Source organism: Anguilla rostrata, chromosome 8 (assembly GCF_018555375.3).
Source record: "Anguilla rostrata isolate EN2019 chromosome 8, ASM1855537v3, whole genome shotgun sequence".
Lineage (NCBI taxonomy): Eukaryota > Metazoa > Chordata > Actinopteri > Anguilliformes > Anguillidae > Anguilla > Anguilla rostrata.
In genome coordinates this window covers 22,864,442-22,886,960 of record NC_057940.1, presented here as the reverse complement: position 1 = coordinate 22,886,960, position 22,519 = coordinate 22,864,442, and the positions used below count along the sequence as shown (strand labels likewise).

At 38.9% G+C, this 22,519-nt stretch overlaps 2 protein-coding genes across 3 annotated transcripts in view; one reads left to right on the top strand and one right to left on the bottom strand.

The window, feature by feature from the left end:
• The window catches only part of LOC135261125 (nucleolar protein 4-like), a 34,463-nt gene that overhangs the window by 4,483 nt on the left and 7,461 nt on the right, over window positions 1-22,519 (bottom strand). Inside the window, exons 2-9 of one of the 2 annotated variants that reach the window (XM_064347079.1) lie at window positions 18,844-18,993; window positions 17,545-17,656; window positions 15,750-15,862; window positions 10,368-10,497; window positions 7,183-7,442; window positions 5,829-6,008; window positions 5,034-5,135; window positions 4,230-4,392 (exon numbers count right to left, since the gene is read on the bottom strand). In XM_064347079.1, the coding sequence (XP_064203149.1) occupies window positions 4,230-4,392; window positions 5,034-5,135; window positions 5,829-6,008; window positions 7,183-7,442; window positions 10,368-10,497; window positions 15,750-15,862; window positions 17,545-17,656; window positions 18,844-18,993 (1,210 nt within the window). The remainder of the gene's footprint in view (window positions 1-4,229; window positions 4,393-5,033; window positions 5,136-5,828; window positions 6,009-7,182; window positions 7,443-10,367; window positions 10,498-15,749; window positions 15,863-17,544; window positions 17,657-18,843; window positions 18,994-22,519) is intronic. The other variant, XM_064347080.1, reaches the window with a different exon arrangement.
• dtna (dystrobrevin, alpha) overlaps window positions 20,327-22,519 on the top strand; it is an 86,016-nt gene continuing 83,823 nt past the window's right edge. Inside the window, exon 1 of the mRNA XM_064347069.1 lies at window positions 20,327-20,438. Within this exon, the coding sequence (XP_064203139.1) occupies window positions 20,335-20,438 (104 nt within the window). The 5' untranslated portion in view covers window positions 20,327-20,334. The remainder of the gene's footprint in view (window positions 20,439-22,519) is intronic.

Sequence of the window (22,519 nt, the reverse complement as noted above, 5' to 3'; positions counted from 1 at the left end):
TAGACCTGGCCAATTGGATAATTGGTGAAGAATTAGATAATTGGCCAGGCTAATTGGACCCAGGAACAGGAGTGGCTGCACCTGTGCGTAGTGAGGTAATCACTGCGCACAGGTTAAATCTGCCATCCCCACCCACACCAGGCAGCTCTCTGTCATGACAGGGTTTTTACATCTGCTCATTTGGCTATACCATCTTGCCAAACCCTCGTGGAATAAATGTGGACTGTCTGAACATCTTCTCCCTGTGTCTCTGTGCTGGAGGGCCCCAAAGAAAGCCACTTCGGTGGCCTGTGGCAGGCGTGTTTGCCACAGTGGCGCCCAACGTGGGGCTCCTCCGGCACAGCAAAGAGGCACAGGAGGGCCAGCCAGGAAGCACACTGGAGGAGGGGCGGCTGAGGTGTTCCCGACAGGGCTTCGGGTGGATCCTCCGGGCCAAAAATGGGGAGCTGAAGATGACCAGGGAGGGGAAGGAGGCAATCCTCAGCTGGGATGCTGAGGAGCTGCACCTGGCCGAGAAGGCAGGTCAGCGACGGGCGGTGCACGAGAGGTGGTCGCGCCGTGAGCTGGACTTGGCCGGGAAGGCGGGTCAGCCACGGGCGGCGCACGAGCGGTGGCCGCGCCGTTTTGCTTCCTTTCTCGTCCGTTTTGGTTGTTTTTCGTTCTTTGTTTTGGCCTGGTTGGTTTGCCCGGAGTCCATGAGGGGATAAGCCTGCAGCCGCCCGCCAGCAGAGCCGACTGGCGGCCACCACAGCCACGAGGGTTCCTGGTCCCCAGCACCACAAGGCCAGTCCACCAGCCCACCAGCCCAGCCACCCCACCACAGCCCCTGGAACAACCCAAGCCGGTGACGCCCCCACCAGCCAGCAGAGCAGCCCAGGACTTCCCGTGCTCCAGGAGGGAGGAGGAAGAAGGGCTGCCTTGTCGTCCGAAGGAGGGTCACCACATGTACTGGACTGTTCCGGGGCCACCCACCCTGACTTTTTTTAATTATTTTTTTTACCGTGTTTGGAGTGTTTTTGTTTTTGTTTGTTGTCTTTTGCTTTCTTGGGAGTGTGGGGGTGGGGGGGGTGTAGGCTTCGGCCAGTGGTTCTCCCTGGCCTCAGTTTGGCGTTGGGGGTATGTGGTGTGGGGATGGCTGGTTTAAGCAGCCACACCTGCCCTGGGTCAAGCTAATTAGACCTGGCCAATTGGATAATTGGTGAAGAATTAGATAATTGGCCAGGCTAATTGGACCCAGGAACAGGAGTGGCTGCACCTGTGCGTAGTAAGGTAATCACTGCGCACAGGTTAAATCTGCCATCCCCACCCACACCAGGCAGCTCTCTGTCATGACAGGGTTTTTACATCTGCTCATTTGGCTATACCATCTTGCCAAACCCTCGTGGAATAAATGTGGACTGTCTGAACATCTTCTCCCTGTGTCTCTGTGCTGGAGGGCCCCAAAGAAAGCCACTTCGGTGGCCTGTGGCAGGCGTGTTTGCCACAATGCCATTTCCTCCTGGTTTGCACTACTCTTAAATAAAGCCTTTTAACTTTGTGCTAACACACAGCAGACATACGGATCATGGCATTATTTGACCGACACAAGAGTACCATCAGAACAAAGTATCAAAATGTAGGAAATATGTGAGGAATTATTTACGGTATATGATGATCTGTATCTGTGGCAGCTGCAGTGGCTGACAGTGATGTCAGCTGCAAGTGTGTTGTTCAGAATCTGAACACTGTTAATCAATCGGAAACTGATTGTTTTGGTATAAATATCTCAAAAAATGTTGGAGCTGTTGACACAAAAAGCACAAGCAGCTCTGTAAATTTACTAGCCAAGCCGGTCTTGCTGAAAAGGTGTAGGGGGAGTAGCATACAGGAAATTGATGTGGAGTAAGATGAAATAACAAGGAGAACACTAAATTAACCTTTTCAATATACTTACATGCCCAACAGCAGGCCTATCTTTCTGTCTAGAGCACCCTCTTCAAGCGAGTCTGCACTTTCCAAATCTGAAAATAAAGCCTCTAATTCAGATCGTCTTCAATTTCTTCTGTCACAGTGTACAACCTTTTTCTCTGACCTGCCATAATTATAACAATATTTTATAGCACAATACCATGTTTTGAGAACTAGCTGGCTTCAGTCTGTGCACACTCTCTGCTTGTCAGCCCTCTACACACAAGGTGGGGGAGGCAGATACGCACCTAGATTATTTGCCAGACTCATAGACACCAATTATGGCTCATTTGAAAGGTTACAGTCTTGTTTAATTAATCCTATAACTTGATTGACTTAAAAAAACAAACCTATAACTGTTCAGATAACCAAACATCTGATGATAAAAGGACTAAAGAGAACATTGGTGATCAGCTATGCTAGCCATGTTCTAAGCAGACACTTGAAAATAGCTACTGACCTTGCAAACTACTTTATCATGAATATGAAAAGAGGAATTTTGTATTACAAAAACATTTATATGGACAAAAGAATCATAAAGACACAATTATTGGATATACTGAAAGTCAAAGTAATGTAAGTATATTACAAATGGACATTTTATCTTTTTTTAATGATTTACTCGGTTGTCTAAAGCTCAGAACAAATAGGAGTAAAAATCATTGATAGCCTGTTTAACCTCTTCAGTCCATCGCTGAAAGAAAGAGTATGCCTTTTTGCCTTTAAAAGAATGTTGTAACAATGTTCTCAATTAGAGCGTACTCAAATAATATAACTGGGCTGCAGGGTGTCCATTTTTATTTATTTCAAGTTTGCTTCAGTACAATATGTTGTACACTGCAAGGTTTGAGTCTTTGATACAATGCCTGTTGTCACTGCTGTTACCGTAACTGCAGAAGGAGCACCAACGCTGTTCACAGTGACCGTCAAACATCTAACTGCAACAACACACAAAGATAGGAATCTTGGCCCCAGCACATTCCAGAATGTGTGTGCACAGTCACACTTTGTTTCTCACAGCATTTGCTAATATGGTTAAAAGGCTTAACCCTTTAAGGTTGACAGTTACCATCCCACACTGCTGAAAAATCCTAGAAAGCACTAAAAACACAGGAAATCGCAGAAATGGCATACCAGGGGAAGTCACTAACAGCCAGCAATCACCATCAATCTCTGTGAAAAATAGCAACGAATGGAAATTCCAGTTGATAACCTGAAACCTACATCACCTGCAGCAGACACTATACAGTAACTGTCTTCCATGCGAGGCATAAATGGTGAATGCAGCCAGTTGTATTATCTATCCACGAGTCATGCACTTTTGTAACTATTCTGAATGCGGGTCTGGTTAGCTAGCTAGCTAACTCACTTTTAAAAATGGTATTTGCTGACTTACTCATTATACAATTTATAAATATATCATTCTAGCAATCGACTGACGTACAATAAAAACGTATGTCTAGTTAGAGAATTTAGAAAACAGACTAGTTAGAAAGGAGTATGATACATGGATAGATACAACTAATACAACTGGTAGATTTCACCATTTATGCCTCGCTTGGTAGAGAGTTGCTGTATGTGTCTGCTGCAAGTGGCTCACCTCTCAGGTTTTCAACTGGAATTTTCATTCATTGACGAGACTGATGATGATTGGTTACAGGTATATTCGATTGGATCCACATTCTACTCCTTTTCCTGAGTAACCCTGATGCTCGGTGCATGTTTGGAGAGATTTTTACTAATGGAATATATTTTTCAAACTCAACTTGGGGCATTGAAACTTGGAGATAAATTTCTGAGATGTGTATTTTCAGAACCTGAATTTTTTCACATTTGAATTCACACCAAACAAATTCAAAATTTTAAGTGAATAATTAAAATGTCATTAATTCACAGTTTTAAAAATGTATTAATTTCACTGTTAAAAAATTTAAATCAGTTAAATACAATGTGTTCTTTAATTCAAATCTTACTGAGCCTTATAATTCTTCCATGTTCTTACTTCATCTCATGAGTTCATGGTTTTTTACAAAGGAGGCTTCCTTTAAAAGATTGAAGTCATGTAATTTGACAGCCATTGTCTTCCTTTTTACCAGCCTTTTACGCTCAAATGGTTTAAAACTAAATCTTTATTTTGAACAAGTACAGCAAAAACTGACATAAATAACCAAATAGAAATTAGAAAAAATGGACATTCATTAGTTGAATGTGCCCCCAAACCCCAAAAGGGTTAAGCTGATCCCAAGCTGCCAAGATTCATGCCATGCTATAAGTGAACTCACCACTGCAAGCAGCTTCAGTGAGGTTCATTGGTCCTCCCCCTAACCCGCTGTAATTATGGCAACAGTAGGTTCCATTACCATTGATATACAGCACCTCCTGTGTAGTGGTATCAGCTGGGGCTTTTTCTTCTGTACTGTGTTTTTCATTAGAAAACTCTTCATCCTATGGAGACAATACATAGAAGGGAGAAAATTAAATGTGCAAAATGGTTCATTCAGCCATTAACCAATTTGTATTGCATCTTGAGATTCATATTAGCTGTGTAACATTCTTCACCTTCAGGTGGCTTCTTGATATGATTCTTATCTGAAATGCAGAATGTCTGAAAGGGCTGATCATTTTTACAGGCCAAAAAATCTGCAATTGTTGGTAGGGACAGTTTTTGGTTTGCACCAACCTAGCGATTTGCTTTTAGGATGAAAATCTCAATGATAGTATCATCACACCATAAAATCTTCTCCCAGAAGATCTCAGGGCGTGTCACACATCATTAAATTGATGCAAGTGCAATGCCTGCTTGGCAGATGCAATGCATTCAGGTGTATCACCTGACCTCTCCAAACATGTGAATGCATACTGCAACATTTACTCAACCCTCCCTGATTGTGAGAAATTGAAATATTGCTGTCTTGTGAACACAGTGTATTACATCATCCAAAAACAAACTTTTGACCTTTTTGGTAAGTATCACACAGATTCATACATCTGCCATAAACATTGAAAAGTATCTAAAATACTTCATCAAATATAATTATTTCAAGAAAACAAGAAAAACTGACCACATGATCATCGGGTGTTAGTACCTGTGGTCCCTGGAGTCGCATCTTCTTGCTTTCACTCTCACAAGCAGTGACCAGGATGTTTTCTGCAGCCACAGATGATGGATGTGAAGGAACTGGCTGTAGCTGTAAGGACAGAACAATCACCAATGTATTTTAAAAAAATAAAATCTTACATGTGGTGTAGTAACTGGCAGAAATGGTGCTTATGCAATGCTGATAAATAATTGTCCTGGTTCCCTCTGCTAGGAACCTCAAACTTGGCTGCAGAGGATCTTTCAGCATGACAGTGATCCCAAGCATATCACAAAATCAACCGATAAGTGGTTAAATGACCACAAAATAACTCTGGTCATCTCAGTCTGAGCTCCATCAGAAATTTGTGTTTTGAATTGAAGAGGGCAGACTGAAGGCTCTTGACAGTTTCTCTATGGAAGAATGGTCAAAGTTCCCCCACAATAATCCCCCATATATGTCCAAACCTTATACACCTATAACCCTAAAAAAAACTGAATGTGACTTAGCTCCCCAGCGAAGGGAAAGTGTATAAAGTATTGAAAACTGTGGTGCGAATATTTGTGGATGGACCCATGACCAGTTTTTGGAAAATAAATATATAATTTGAGAACCATGTTATTTTTCCATCCATTATCTACACCCGCTTATCCTGGGCAGGGTCGCGGGGGTGCCCAAGCCTATCCCAGTGTGCATTGGGCAAGAGGCAGGAACCATGTTATTTTTGGCTGATTCAATTGAATCATAATACAAAGTTAAAATGACATATACATATTATACAGCTGGTTTGTTGGATTGACTTACATTGAAGATCTTAAGCTGTTCTGCCTGCAGGCCCTCAGCCTCCTTGGATTTATCACAGTCATCTTGGTTGCCATGGTCTTCACAGTCATCATCATCTACTCTTTGGTTGAGAGATGGTGCCAGCTCTCCTCCATTCTCGTACTTTTCAAAGTCACAGCTAGAGTGGCTGTGTGTGGGAGACTGAAAAACACATGGTCAACACATGGTGTGTTCCAATTTGATGCTTCCTCTATTTTTACTGACACTGCACTGCTGTTCAATTGTAAAGGTGGTTTCAGTCAGTACTCATCAGTCATTGATAGGGGCGCCAGTTTATCTAGGGCAGCTTTCTTCTTGTCAGTCAAGGAAAACATTTCAACTCCCCAGTAATCTACCACAATTTCCACTAATTAAGCACAGATGATTGACAGCAATGTTTTAACACTGTCACATGCTGCTTTCAATGCATAAAACAGGTGAATTTTTTATTAGTGTTAGGCGGAAAGGCTTTTTCTAAGCAATAGATTTTTAAAAAAATGCTATTACCTGAATAGAAATGGTTAAATAATCCTAATCATATCAATGACATAGTTTGCAGTGGCTTATAAAAATGAAAGGCTAAAACATGAAATCAAAAGAAAGAAAAATACAAGGTTTAAACTTTGTGATTAAATTTGATCATGATCAGCTGTTCTTTTACACTCTTTGGTGGTGCTTAATGTACACTTGTTCACTGCATCATTCTGCATCAACTGAACAAACAAGTTTTATTTCACCATCTGCACAAAATTTTGAACAAGTTTTTTGCCTCTGTCCCAGAATCCCTGAGTGTCCGACCATGCAGTGCCTTATTCATTTGCCAATAATTTGTAATGAATTTGTTTGAAAGAACAGAACCTGCCAGATTCTGGAATCCAGCAGCAGTGTTAAAATAATATATATGTGTGTGCCATCTGACTCAACTGAAATTATATTTTCTTTATGTAAGTCAGCAGCCTGCAACATGTATTTCTGCCAAAGTTGTTTGTGGAAATTTCTCCACAATTTCTTATATGCCTATTTAAAATTTGAACTCAAAAATGCATCTGTCAAGTCTGGGATGACATTTGAGTCAATTCTACTCAATTCTGTTTTTTGTCTCTGACAGATTAGTCCCAATCATTGTTTATTTCAGACTTTGATTACCTGAGCACTACTATATCTGACCATGAACTGCACGCACAGCACTACTAACTGCTCCACTGTCTCTTGCACACAATCTGTTAGGCCATGCTGATTACTCAAAGCAGGTCAAAAAGATAAAATTACTTGTAATTTCTCCATTTTAAAATGAGCCTGATTATATAAGTGTTGTGGTAGCAGATTTGCCTCTTACCTTACTACCATTTTCTGTTGTCTTATTCTCCTGGCCATCGACAGAAATAACCTTAAATTTGCTGCTTCCATTGGCAATATGGCCATCTGTATAGCATGTGGCCACTAAGGGGCAGTCATGGTGACTCAAAGGCTGCTTGTGCTGGTCCATCGCTGGTCTGCAGTTGTTGTTAGGATGTTCCTGACAGTGGTCTGCTTTTTCCATTGCTGGGATGCAAGTCATGCTTTCACTGCCAGTGATTGTGTCAACTATGGAGTCATCTGTTAAAGAAATCAAACATGATTTTCTTTAAATTTTTTCCAGACAGAAGGTATGCACAACTGTGCAAACAACAGAGCAAAATATTATTACTGATATTAGACATTGTATGTTATAATTTCATTGTTTTCAGAAAATGTAAGATTTGTATAAAACATAATAAATCTATAAATAAAAAATAAAAAATATAAATAACCAAAACCAAGGGTTAAGGTTTTTATTAATGACATGTCTGTGGGGCACTTGCTGAAAGTCAAAGACCTAATGTTTAGGACAAAGACATTTTTTCTTGATTTGGCTCTGTACTCCACAATTTTAGATTTGAAATAAAACAATTAAAGCACACATTCTCAGTTTTTATTTAAGAGTATTAGGGTGCACCGGCAGCTGGTGGCTTTTTAAAAACAACAAAGACTCAGTTGAGGAGCACCAGTGGTTTATTTACAGCAGGTGCTATTCCCATGAAGGGCTCTACCAAGCCCTTAAATAGCTGTAGCCCCTCCCTCCAGACAAACCAACAACCCATTTAATAAATTAATACATAAAGGACGTAAAAGTACAAACGCAACAATTTTAACAGAACATACAACACTACTATATTATACATTAAACAAAACAATAAACACATAACAGAAAATAAGACGGTATTTCACTTCACCAGCTATACGAAACATTAGGATGCAAATCCTCCTATTTCATTCTAATAAGTGGTTGCGCCTCCTGGCAAACTCAAATCCCCGTTTGGTACTGGTCGCACTTCGTTTTCTAGTTTCCAGCTGATCCAAGCGTAAGCGTAAGTTTCGTATTTTTCCCTCATTAAAACAAAAGCGTTAAAACAATTTAATGCACAGCTTAATATAGCCTAATTACGTAATGTAAAAAATATATGTCTGCATACATGCAGGTAGCGTATCCCACGCACTCCTTCCCCAAACACTCAGTAACACAAACACGTTTTACAATCTATGCCGGCAAGATGTTAAGACTGCCTAACAAATTTGTGCACAGTGTTTAGCTAGGCGTCTCTTCCGGCACAGCTCAGTTTGTGACAAAGGGTGCTTTTATACATTTCGGTTTCACCATGGTGAAATTACAGCACTTTTTAATAGTCCCCCATTTCAGGCTATCATAATGTTGGGGACAAATGGCGTCACAGGTGTTTCTGCTTAGTCAGGTGTCTTCAATTGCTTCCTTAATGCTGGTATAAGAGCTTTCAGCATCTAGTTTTAAGTCAGCATTCATGCATATGTAACTGAGGTGGTCAGGACAGTGGCCACAAAACATGGGATTTGATTCATGCAAAAAATCACAAATAAAGATCTACACTAGAAATTGCAGTTGCCATGTTTAGAATCCCTTTGTAGGTATTGTTTGTGCTACTTTTTAATAGAATTAGATGATATGCTGACCTTATCTGCAAGTTTTAAGGCTACACAAGTGCCGACTTTCGAGAAACAGCTTTTAACTGAAAGAACTCCTATTTACCACAACATGGTTGCCAAGCCACATTACCAAGCAACTGGTAAATTATTGTCCAAAAAACACATTTGAAAAGCAGGGTTATGTTTTTTTTTTACAACATATACTTAATAATTCCCAATATATGCAATTCACAATTCAAGTGAAACAATATAAATAGTCATTCATACATTTGCAAAAGGCTAATCTCTCTGAATTTTCCCAATTGTACTGCGGAACCAGAAAAAGTACAATCCTACAAAGCTACCTTGACCCAATGCTGACAATGCTGTATTAGGGTCTGGTTAAAGCAGTTAAACTTCTCTAACTTTTCATGTTGGTCTTATTGGATGTTCGGTAACGGAAGAGGACAAGGTGGTCCTCAGAAAGGAGAAGAGCAGCAACTCATGCAATTATCCATTCAGCTGAAGCTGACACTGTCTGTGGCAGGCCACTACAATCAGTACAGCCACAGCACTCCGCTGGCACTGTTCAACCTTCCTCTGGAAGTGCACTCAGGGATTAGCCTAACTTCCTTTAAATTCTCCTTGTTACACAATAAGAACTAATCTTCCCTATATGAAACAAGGAGGTGGTGGTTGCCATGGAAACAGCCCATTGAGGCTGAAGAACTACAAAGAACACAAAATAGGAACAAGGATCAATGCCCTGGTTTTCCTACTGCCAGTACATTATCTGACAGGCTCAGAGATGGTTAGTAGTGTTGTTTATCTCTGTGATATCTAATGAGGCTGCCTGCTTTCTGGTGATTCCCATTTCAAAATGTATGTGGCTTTCCCCAGATGTTCTGTAAGCTCAGGTGTAAACTTAAACAATTTTGTCCTGAAACATTTGTAATTATTTATCTAGCTTGCAAGTAAAGATGCAACATCACTAAAGCGATCAGTCTTGTGATGCTGCTTTCACTGCTACTGCGCCCTGCAGTGGAATCCAAGGGACTCCTGTCTCCATGGCAATTTCATGCTCTTTCCAGTTGGTATTAATACCCTTGGGACATACATGCTGCCAATGCATCTTCCTAGAACCCAGTCTAGGGGTAGCTGAGGACTGTTCACTTGTTTTTATATTGTGAGCTCCATAGTGTTTGGGACAAAAAATGTTATTTTTTTCTTGATTTGGCTCTGTACTCCACAATTTTAGATTTGTAATTAAATAATTCTCATGTGGTTAACACCAGGAAGGCTGTGTTTTCTTTGCTACCTTCTACCGCCAAGAATGAAGCCCAGCAGCATCAGGCTGATCCAGCATTATAGCATCGATTTCCACACCAACAGCATCCAGACCCCACTGAGACCCAAGATTGCAACTATATCAATAGAACAATTGTAAAATATACGGCCATCCATGTCATGAAGAGGACATGTCAAAGTTATGATAAAACATGGTTGTGTTTTGTTCTACCCCTGGTAGGAGTATCTCTGTACTAAAAAGGATTACTTCCTGCTTACCATCCTTATGCAACTGCCGAGTCTGTGGACTGTTCATCCTGTCCTCCCCATTGGAGCCCAGGTCAGAGTTCATCGCTGACATCCTTGTAGAGTCACTCATGTCAAATTCATGGCTATCTACAGAGCTGTCCTAAAAAAAATATGCCAGTGGTGAAGTGAGAATCACAAGCTTGATTGTCTCATCAGCATGTTGCCATGGAACTTTGCAGACATTTATTTTTTCTTTTCATAAAAGATAAAAATAACCACAAGCTATCTTATATCATCTGCAGATTTACCGTAAGCATATATACATGTCCATGTTTGACACCATTATGCCATAAAAACCATATCCAGCTGCTAAAATTGGTCACAAATGATACATTTAAACTGATACATTCCTGGTCTAACCACATTTGCCTATGTTCTTGAACAAATATACACTCCTTGTTTCATCCAAAGGTGTTAAATACATGAATGAGGAAGTTGCTAACAAATTAAATATTGCCAACAGTACGCTCCCACACTAGAGTGTACCACAGGGCTCCCTCTGCTGTATGCTCTGCTACAGTGCAGAGCCATCCAATATTTTCACACATTTTTTAAATTTCTTTCCAAATAAGAAATGAGCATGTTCATATTGTTCTGTTCTTGTTTTTCAATCAGCATCCCACAAAGCATAAGAAACACATGAACACAAATTTGTATCAGGAAGTTAATTGTTGTTACATTTTACTAATGTAGATATGTTTGATGAATTTAAGGCTAAAAAAACTCCAAAAAAGTGTCTTGCTTGGAATTAGGACTATTCTGAGAAATAGAGGTTTGCTGAGAAATAGATGTTTGCTCAGAAATGAGGGTGTGATCAGAAGAATCTGCTTGCTCAGCAATGGAAGCCTGGCCAGAAAGAACATGCTGTTTAAAGCCAATTATACAGAAATCAAAACCTTCTAAGAAAACAATGCTCGCTCATGAAACGTCTAGGGGCAAGGTTCTTATATGGTTCTGCATTTTTCACTGGGAATGGGCTTGCTGAAGAGGCAACAGTGAGGAAGCGGGCAGGAAAAAAAATGGGGGGGGGGGGGGAGTTCATTAGATTCAAATATGAACAGTGAGTGAGAGGGTGGGAGATTGAAAACATTGCTTTGGGAGTCTCACTTATTTTGCCCAGTTTTATCATTGTTTCTTTATGATAAGATGCATATTAACTTATAGATCCTAAATACCATGTCTATGTATTTAATTTCATTATTTCCTGTACTTGTAGGATAATTTTTTTTGTTTGTTTTTGTTCTGTTTTTTTCAACCTGGGTCATTTTCGTAATATTAGCCATCATTCCTATCTGTTCTGATAGTATTTTACGCACCTGCTTCACTGTCAAGGTTTTTAGAGTTTTTTTTCTCCATGTCAGTAGCTTCTCAACGGCATCTATGGGGTATATCAAGATACAAGTTTAATTTATTTCAAATAAGTCTTGTTTATCTAAACCTCTTATTTGGAAGTGAAATCGAATATGAAAGTATATTTGCTGAAATTAAATGTGAAATGTTGATTCTGTTTCAACTTCAGAATTGTATTAACTATTCTGCACAGACAAAAAAAAATTTTTGCTGTGGTGTGTGGCTCACCGTTATAAGCTAACATGGAAAATCCAAATCCTAAACTTATTCAAAGGATGATTATTCATCGAACTATTACAATGGTGTTGTTGAGCTTGTTCACTTTGATGGCTGCCCATCTTTTTTGCATTTTTCCAAGAGAAGAGTGATCAATTATTTTCTTTTCCTAACTGCCACATTTTCCCAGACTGCAATGTATGGCTTTAATGTTGCCACATGCAAGACAGAAATGCATTCTGGGAGATTGTGAAGTTGCAGAGTATAATGTCTTTATTTTTATTTTTGCATAGTTTTTACTTCCCTGCGACCGTGCCCAGGATAAGCTGGTATAGATAATGGATAGTTTTTACTTACACAGAAATATGCATAAATCATTGCATCTGTACTTCAAGAGGTGTAAAATATATTTCGAAATAAATCATATTGCAATGAATAGTATAATAACAGTAGTTTGTTAAAATTACTATAAGCTATAAGCCCCAGGACCTTATTAACATATTAACAGTTACCTATGCATGACTGGGTAAGACAGGGGATCACTAGGTAGCATTGTAACCTCACTGTACTGTACAGCAGTGGCTAGACAGAAAGCTATTGTGCTAGCGTGACAGCTAAGGTTAAATTCGGCATCTAGTTTCTTATTTTCACTCTCACCTTCTACTACAAACCCCATTTAATTCAAATAGAAATTGGCCATTTTATAATCTACCCCATCTTCTTCTACATAAAACCTTGAACTACAAAATACTTTATTATGCTTTAAAAATCCTTTCTGCTCTGTGATCGCTGGGAGTGATATCCGATTGTGGCCCGTAAGTATCTGAACAGTGACAGAATTTGTGTTTTGCCTCTGTACTCCAGCACATTGGATTTGAAATGAAACAATGAATATGTGCAGGCTGTCAGCTTTAATTTGAGGATATTTACATGCATATTGCATAATCCCTGAAGGAATTATAGCTAAAAGTAATTGGACAGTTGGCTGCTCAACTGTTTCTTGGCTAACTATGTGTTGTTGCATCATTAGTTCATCCACAAGAAAGCTAACAAAAGACCTAGTATTGATTCCAAGGCACTTGCATTTGGAGCATTTTGGCATTGTCTCTCAACATGAGGACCAAAGAAGTGTCAACTGCAGAAAAGCAGGTCATCATGAGGCTGAAAATTCTGAATAAATCGATTATAGACATACCCAAAACACTGCGTGTGTCAAAATCAATGTACCTGTTCCATACATTAAGAAGCAAGAACACACTGGTGAGGTCAGCAATAGCAAACAACCTGGTTGACCACAGAAGATCACTGCAGTGGATGACACAATAATAATCCTCTAAAGGGAAGATGTGCCACTCAGAATGACCAAGAGGGGGAGCTCAAAGTGCAAATTATTGGGAATCAATGGGAGGGATTTTCCAAAATCATATATTATTTATGTTTATCGGAGCTTTGCTTGTTTATCAGCAAATTCTTGCATAAAGGACACTGCACTGTGATTGTGATAAAAGGGCATTATTTTTTTGTAAATCGTTGATTTGATTTTATATTTTTGTAAATAATTCCTTTTTAATTAAATTTTCCTCCTTGTAGGCTCACACTGTTTGTGTACCTCTTCGACGCTATGAGCTCGACCAGTGGGGTGAGGTCTAAGGTGAGAAGTCTGCACAGTCAACTGTAAAATCAATTGATATTGTAGAGAAAGTACTGTCTGCTCGCGTACGTGTGTGTATGTGTGTGTGTGTATCTGAGGGTGAGACTGTTGGTGAAAGACATGAGTTCCCTCCTTTCCCTCCCTTCCACTTCCCTGTGAAATTCCAATAAACTTTGATTACTAATAAAAGGGGTGCTGGGAGGCTCTGCCTAATTTCATGCAGCCACAGCAAATTACAGAAGCCTACATACTACTTACAGGCCTGCCTTACTGCAGCTTGGCAGCTGAGCACTGGTCAGAGCTCACAGCAAGGTTAAAACCAAGAAGTTTGATTGTTTCTAAGTGAATTTCTAAGTTATTTCTAAGGTAAATGAAGAATATTTGTTTGTGGGGTTTCAGAGGGTGCCACCCTCATTTTCATTTACTGTTGAAACAACATGGGTGCTAGATTGGAAAATGACAACTGCATTGGTCTGAAACTAGTAAAGACACTTGTGTTTGGGTTACTGCTACTTTGCGCCGAGCTGTATCACCGAGATACAGCCCTACACCCTTGTTCATACATAACCTACCCCATGCCTACAATAAATGTTGAGCTATTTATAGGCTTTGTGTTATGGCTTCTCAAGCGTCAGACGCATGTTTTTAAAAAGATCAACACAGAGACAAACTGTTTATGGAAAACATTTAAGTCCATGCTTGCAGTATTCAAACAGAATTCAAATCAAGGTATTCGACCCTAACATTGTAGACTGTGTATCTGCACATGAAGTTACTAAAATATTTCATTTCAAACTGGCTGTAGAACTGCAAATATTGCAAATTGATTTCTCAGAATCACATACTTATTTCTTTATTATGTTGATGTGTTGTTTAGATAAGCAACAAAAATGAGACAAACGTGGTATTTTTGTCCGATAATGTATTGAAATGTGTTCACATTGATTTGGAGAACATCCATATCAAATCTCCTATGAGGGGACTGTCAATGATATCAACCATACTTTTCTTCTTGCCTGGCTTAACACCTTTGTTTCCATTCCCTCATTTTCTCTCATCACCAGTATTCTGTAAAAAGTTCTGTTCTTGCTGGATTGTGTCATGTCATGACACAATTTTTTAAAAATAACATTTTTTTGTACTGTATTGATAGTTGGAGTGGGCAGTGTTGTTCCATGATCCTGACCACACAGAAGTATGAAATTTAGGGAGCTTTGCAAGATATGTGGAATAACTGTGCTGAGGCTCTACATCAAGTAGTCAACATGGTGGTACTGACAGGCTGGCCAATTCACATAAGTAAGAACAACATTTTTACTTGCCTTTTAAAAAAAATTATTATTATGCATCTTAACACAGAATATGATTGTATGCAATTACAACAATCTGACTTTGTTTGTTGGTTATTTGTCAAGTGCATGGGTGTCCGGTCTTATACCAGAAGTGCCAATGTTGGTGCAGGCTAGCTAGCATTAACTACTTATCTAGTGAGGGAGACACAGCTATTAAAATTTACATTTAACTAAACTGGTATTACTACTAACAACCTTCCACACAGTTTTTGTCATTTAAATTTGAGTGGAAGTCATTGGAAGCATCAAAAACAGCTGGGCTCTCAGAAACTGCTACTGTGAACTGCCCCCCATTTGGTGTTATAGTAGAAATAGTAGGGGGCATTTTGTAATATTCACTTAATTTGACCATAGACTTTGTGTCAGGGTGATCAAGGCTTTATTCAAGTAATTTTTAGCAGGGCTACTTTTACCTGAATACCTTTTCTTTAAATAAAACCTATACTGGAGAATACTTATTGAGTGCTGGTACTCACCTTTTAGATGTGTGCTGTCGTATTAATGAGTAACAATTACTCATAAGAAAATGAGTAGTATGTGGCCTGCACAGCTCTCATTTTTAACATCATACAATGTACCAGCTATGATAAGTCACCAAAGAGTCAAATAAATTTTGTCCTTGGTGTATGGCCTACTGCCATGTCCCCCGAATCCAACAAAGTTTTAATTTTCAACAAAGCACCAATTGTGTTACACTTTTTGTAAGTGTTAGGAAAAAATACAAACAACAACAGCAGGGGGCCTAGGGTAGCAGGCCCCTTAATCAAACTTCAAGATCTTTACCTCATCATTATGGGAATTCAACAGCTGCAGCTTCATGTGCTTCATGTAGGCCATGGTAATTGGCATGTTGTAGTCAATTATGCTGGTGACTAAAGTAGGTTGCTTTCCATTTTCTGAAACGACAGAATGTTACAATACTATAAAATAGTCTTATGACATTGTTCTTAAATAAATAGTCTTTATATTCAGTATATAAGCTAATAACTTAAAACCTGCACCTTATTGACCCTTACAAAATGCCCCATAGGATTTCAGAAATTTTACAGTAATCTGATTATAAATAATTGATAGCATTTGTCAACAGTCCCAATATTTGCTGCTGTTTTTTAATACACATGATATTAGGTGACGTTAATTGACGTTCATTATTTTGGTGTGTTAATTGAGACAAATATTTGGCCTGTGATTTTTGTTCCCAGTCCGCCACTGGTCTAAAAGTACATATTCAAAAAAATAATTTAATTCTAATACTTGTGTATTTTCACTCCAAATCTTTTTTTCCTACACTTCCTGGAATATTTTAATTGTGATTTTACGTCATTGAGTATCAGCGTTTGTGTATGTCAATCAAATGTCTTTAAATTTTTCGTTCCCCTTCAATCAATGTCCTTTCATGCAGCAGCATGCATTTCTCCCTCTCGTCTTCCTTGAGGTCAATCAAATCAACTCCCCACCCTTCACATTTCCCGCAGAAAAACTTGTGTATAAGCTTGTGTATATTCGTATTTCCAAAATCATGTACTGTACAGTTGTAGGCTACCTGCATTAAGTGGTAGACCAGCATCATATCTGAACAAGGAAAAATCCCAGTCTAGATTAAAAACACCATTATCCATTGGATATTGAAAGTGAAACCTAAAATGGACCATATCACATCATCACCACGATTGCCCCGTGCCATTCGCATTATCAGTTACTATCACGTAAAAAAATATAAGCCAGATTGTATAGAAACCTGTATGGGCATTCAAGTAAAATCATTAGACCAGTGTCATGTCTGGACAAATTCCCAGGTTTAGATTCACACCATTATCCATCGGATAGACAGCGAAATTCCCTGCCTTAAATGGACCAGATTTATCATGTCACCACAACTGCCCTGCCCCATATAAAATGCACTGGTAAAGTTATCGTGCTGCTATCACGTAATATTGGACATTTACGTGACCATACTGTGAAATCTTGAGTGCACAATTGTATCTATATCATGAATGTCACAAAGTTCTCAACAGCAGCAGATTGGCCACATTTCACATCAATCAAGTATAGCTGTCTGTCAGGCAGAAGCCATACAAAAGAGGGATGAAAACTGGAAGAATTAGCATTTTAAGTGATGTATTTTTTTTTTAAATAACACATGATATACCAGCATGTCCTCTGTGATCGATTGGTCGATCGCAATAGACGTATTGGGCACCCCTGCTGTAGAGTGTCTCTTTAGTAAGGGAACCGGGAATACTTCTAGTAACTTAACATTCAGTTGGATTACTATAAACATTTTTAAAGACTGAATTCAAAGACAGCTCCACTCTTGGAAATAAATGCAATTTTTAACATTTGATGAAGGCATTGAAAATAATGTTAATAACACTATGGATGTTATGATGGGCTAACCGACACCACAGTTCGGTCATTTCGTATAAAAACCAAAACAAATTTTTCCAATTTTAAACCAGGTCCTAACAGCTATAGATTCAGATGATTTTTGACAATTGGCACAAGGCTTCAGGGTAAATCATTATTCAACAAAAATATTTTCATTGTAAATAAATGTACACTGATCTTGGAAACTCACCTTTATGTTCTCCACCTTCTTGGCTCAAATGCATTCTCTTCTGGCATTCAGAACAGCTCATCAAAAACCTTGTAACTGCTTCTCGTGGTAGAAATGCATAGGTCTCTGAAATCTAGAAAAAGACATTGCATACGGTTTCAATTCCATGGTAGGGTATTAAAAACAAAAGAAAATAAAAAGGCCCTTCAAAGAATTCCCCACAAACAGGGAAAAGGGTATGATCTTTTAAAGGTTAAACATAGAGTCATCAAGTGCCCTGTTGGCAGTAAAATAGTTTATTGGCCATTTGAACTACCACTAAGTAGTGGTGGTGGTCATAGTGGTAGTGGTAGTACTAGTACTAGTAGTAGTGGTAGTAGTAGTAGTAAATTTATCATTAAATTATTTGAATTTCTGAGATGCTGGAACTGGATAGCCAGGGCCATGCATTTTATGCTTATATCCCAGAGGATATTTCCATTTTTCATTAGCCACCAAGGGCCAGATATACTAAGGCCTGTTATATACTCTAAATATGTTATATACATCCGCTCTCTGATTAAGCACAAAGACAGAAAAATGACTAGTCCAGTGTGAATAAACCTGGACAAGAAAACGTGGGTAAACCTAAAAATAAATAATCGTTAAAAACATGAAACTTTGGTTAAGTCATTTTATTCCTTACTAATAAGAAACTCTTTTATTAGTGACCTTATTTTTGACCTGAGAGAGCAATTTGGTCGCGTTTTGTCCATTGTTTCTACCAAGAACTCCGGTAAATTATGTTCGCTGCACATGTTGCTAGCTAAGGCCTGTTGTTGCTAGTTAAGCAATGCAAATGTTTTAAACACAAAATTATTAGGTAATTATTAGTATTAGTATTTACATCTATCTTTGTCTTTTATTCGGAAAATGTATGTTTAACCTGCATTTTAAGAACAACGGCTCCTTTCCTGAGTGTTTACAGCGTTCTCCTCCCTCAGAGAATCTGAGATAAATTTTCAGCTCAGCAATTTGCCTCTCTGAAAATTCTTCTATTAAAATGCTAATTTATTCTGACAAATGGGTGCACCAGTAGCTTAGGCTGAATCAATTAACAAGGAAATTGAATATTGAAACTGTGAGGCTTGTTTTGCAACTGATTGTACATCCTGCTTTTGTACAGTAGCTGTGCACAAACCGTGTCATTAAATGCAATTGCACTGGTCACAATCTGGCATAATGCAATATATTCTAGGGTCCCATAAGCTGGAACTCAACCACATGACCAAATTCAGTAAGTGTGTTACCTGTTATCCTGAACCAGTACAGGCTACTCACCGCTTTGTATGTTCTTTTCTGCCCTGCGTGTTTCCGTATTTTCTCCCCATTGGTTCCGCGCTCAACATGCATGGAGTAAATGATGTCAAAGAAATCCTCCACCACAGCAACTTGTCTCAAGGACACTTTTTCATCCATCCCTACACCATCCTGTAAAATAAAAAGGAATGTACATTTATATAGCTAGTGAAAAACCAGACGTCACAGAGCAGAGCACTCGCCCTCAACCACACCAGCACCACCTGTCATTTGGATCAGACTTATCTTATTTTCATTCCTGTAATCAGCCACCCAAGTTGGACCTTCATTGTGTTAGACTACATTACAATACTCTCCCTTCCTTTGTTATGCTACAGCAAGTGATGTGCTCGTCTGTAGGGCTATTGTATGTTGTTGTGTCGTAAGAAATGGTTCTATATGCTGAGGCAGTCTTCACTGAAGAAGGCAACAGATTAACACACCACTGTTTTTTTTTTGTTTGTTTTTTTTGCCCAAAGGATGCAAGAAGAGTAGAATCCAATTACTTTTTGGTTGCTGCCATGACTAAACTACTCATTAACACTATTGGAGTAAGCATATAAATAAGCCTTCAGCGAACTACTGTACACTGATGAAGGCAATATGCAAATACCTTTGAATCCTATAGCCTCATCTTAACTAAAAACACAACGTGTGGATATTTCCTGAATGTAGGCAAAAAATGAATAAATAAATCAAGCTGTCCACAGCAGGAACATGTACATAAATTTGCAACCTTCACAGTCTATTCTGTTTTTAAGGAAGAGAAAGTTAAAGTCTCTGAAAGGTGTAGTTAAATGTGATCATAGTCAGTTTCTTTTCTGTCTCCTCTTTCATGTATTGACATTGATGTGAATACCTGTGCATAAACATCAATCGAATTTATAATTACTGACAAGTAGCATTTGACCTTACATGTTTAACTGGAAATATTTTCCTCCAGAATACTAATTTGAAATTGACTAGAAAACATATGGCCATTTCCTTAACCCGTTGGTCAAGCCTGGTATAGAATCAAGTGGGAGATTTTCTATAGACTGCAAACTTGTTATGGGTCAGAATTCCGGACAGCATTCTGAAATTTCTGAGCCGATTGGCTGAACCATGCTTTCCTTTTCAATTGAAGACATTAATATTCAGTAAGCTGTTCTGTTACTCTTGAATATTTAAAAATATTAACATTCATGTTTTAATACATCATTATTCTGCCTGTGCTGTGACACCATTGTTCTCAACATATATTTACCAGCTGCTCTAGTTTATTGCAGCGGTATTCTGGAAAACAGTCAGTAAACATTGTCCGCTTTCTCTAATGATTTGCATTGGCTATTTAACTGTGTATAATCAGAGTGAGCAAGAATTGCGGAATAATTACAACATTTTCAACCTAATGTGTATGGTGTTGCTACACAGCCTGTAATCCTCTTTTGTGCCCCCCCCCCCCCCCCCCTTTTTACTTGTGAAGCTGTTGGTATGGAACACCGACCACAGGCAAGCATAATAAATTGTCTCCATGGCAACCCAGATAGAATTCCCAGCCCCTTGCTCCAGAGCAACCACACAGTCCCAAGGAGAGGGTAAGCGGCCGCCTCGGGCAACACTTGATCTGTCACGCACACTCTGCACTGCAATATCTTGCGGTTCATTTACTGTACACTGCTACTTTTAATGCCTAAGTAGAGGGTGATGATTATGCAGGACACATCAAAACAGGATGAAGAATTGGCTATTTTATTCCTTTATTTGTGTATTGCACATAAAAAGAAACCAAAAACTTACCCCTGCAGGTGCTAAAGAACAAGCTGGGCAGCAGTGAAAAATAAACCATTAACAACAATTATACAGCATGTCTGTGTCCATTCTAATCCCTCAAAAAGTCCTTAATCCTCCCTAAAGGCACATCAAATTATGCATTTATAACAGGCCTAATGAAAACGAGTGAAAATGCAGCCCCTTCCTATTGCAGCTGCAGTGGTATTTGGAAGACCCTCTGGGTAAGGTTAGAGGCAACCACATGACAGACAGGCACAGTAGTCTCTGCAGGCCCCACAGGACAGGGCAGCATGGCACATGCTGCTGCAATGCTGAAACTGTATGAGCAGGAGCCCTCATACAGGAAGATCCGCTGTGGCAAGGAAGCATGTCAACTGCAAGCAGGGCAGGGCCCTGTTTTGGTTGAGGTTGGTTCTGGGTGTGGTTCAACTATGCTCATTTACCGTAGCACATATGGTGTTTAAGAATGCCTCCTGATATTCTGAAGAAATTAAACAGATTTTGTGGTTCATGGTAGTACAAATCAAGCAATCAGGTTTATGGTAGCATAAAGTAGCATTTTTGCCACCTTGTAACTGAGCCTATGCCATGAAACAACTCTGACACAACAACACTGCAGAAAAATGCTACACACAGAATGTGGGAATGATAAATACTTGTAGCATAACTTCAATTCTAGGGGAGCTGAATCACTGGTCAATCTGTTCTCTTAGGAATTATGGATATCAATGTGAGATGACTCCACATATTCAGTGTAACATGTTTCTTTGTTGAATAATCCAGCAACGATGGATGGTGTGAAATAGGATAAGTGTGTAGATTAAAGGTACATTTCTCTGCACACAGTGTTCTCAAATGTTAATTTCTGTTTGGTTGAGCTGCACAAAAAGTTAAACATTTGCCAGGCAGCTCGACAGTGCTCCCCTTGACGCATGACAGCACTTAGCACAGCTATCGTCCATTTCATTATTGAGTAAGATAAGCATTCAAAGTATACGTCAATGAAATGTGAATGCCAATACAAATGTTGACGGGAGATTTACTTAAAAAGCAGTATTCTGGATGTAATTAGCAAAATTGTGCAGAATGATGAGGTACATGACGACCAAGATGTGGACCAAAATGCAGAGAGAACAAGCACAGGATGCAGGATAAATAGTAAAGTGGTGTCTTAATAAACAAAAATAAGTGCAGCTACTGAAATAAAAATAGGTACAAAAATAAGCATGGACACAAGGAAAACTACAAAAGGACTGAAATTGGAAAAACAAATGACAACCTGTACTAGCAACCACAGGCAAGCAAACACAAGGCTGGAGACTCCATAGGAAGGGAAGAACTGGGACAAATTAAATACACAGCCAAATAAGGAATAGTTGAAGACAATAATTATATAATCCAGAAGATTCAGAACAACCACTAGATGAGTTCTTTGCTGCCCTCTGATGGCAAACGGGAACCATTAAAACATGGATACCAATGGTCAGATCTTATTCTAATGGGTTACAGGTTAAATATTCATACAGGTTATAGTATGATTGAATAGACTTTTAAAATATGTATAAAATGAAATAAATAATGACATTGTTATATAGAGCCACCATGAGGGCCAATCAATGCCATGTCATGTGCCTGAGTTATTGTTAAAGCCCTCAACAAGACTAACAACTTTTATGGGGTTTTTATGAATTATGGAAGAACTGCTAAAATATGACTGAGTTATACTGACCTATGCTTTAAAGTGATATAAAAACAAAAGCAACTGTATCTTATCAATGTAAATTTCTTTATTGTTTGCTAATAAAATAAAGGTGAGCACTAAATTAAATACTATAGAAATTAAACTACTGAAATTGAACACAAATTGAAATTGTGGAGAAATCAT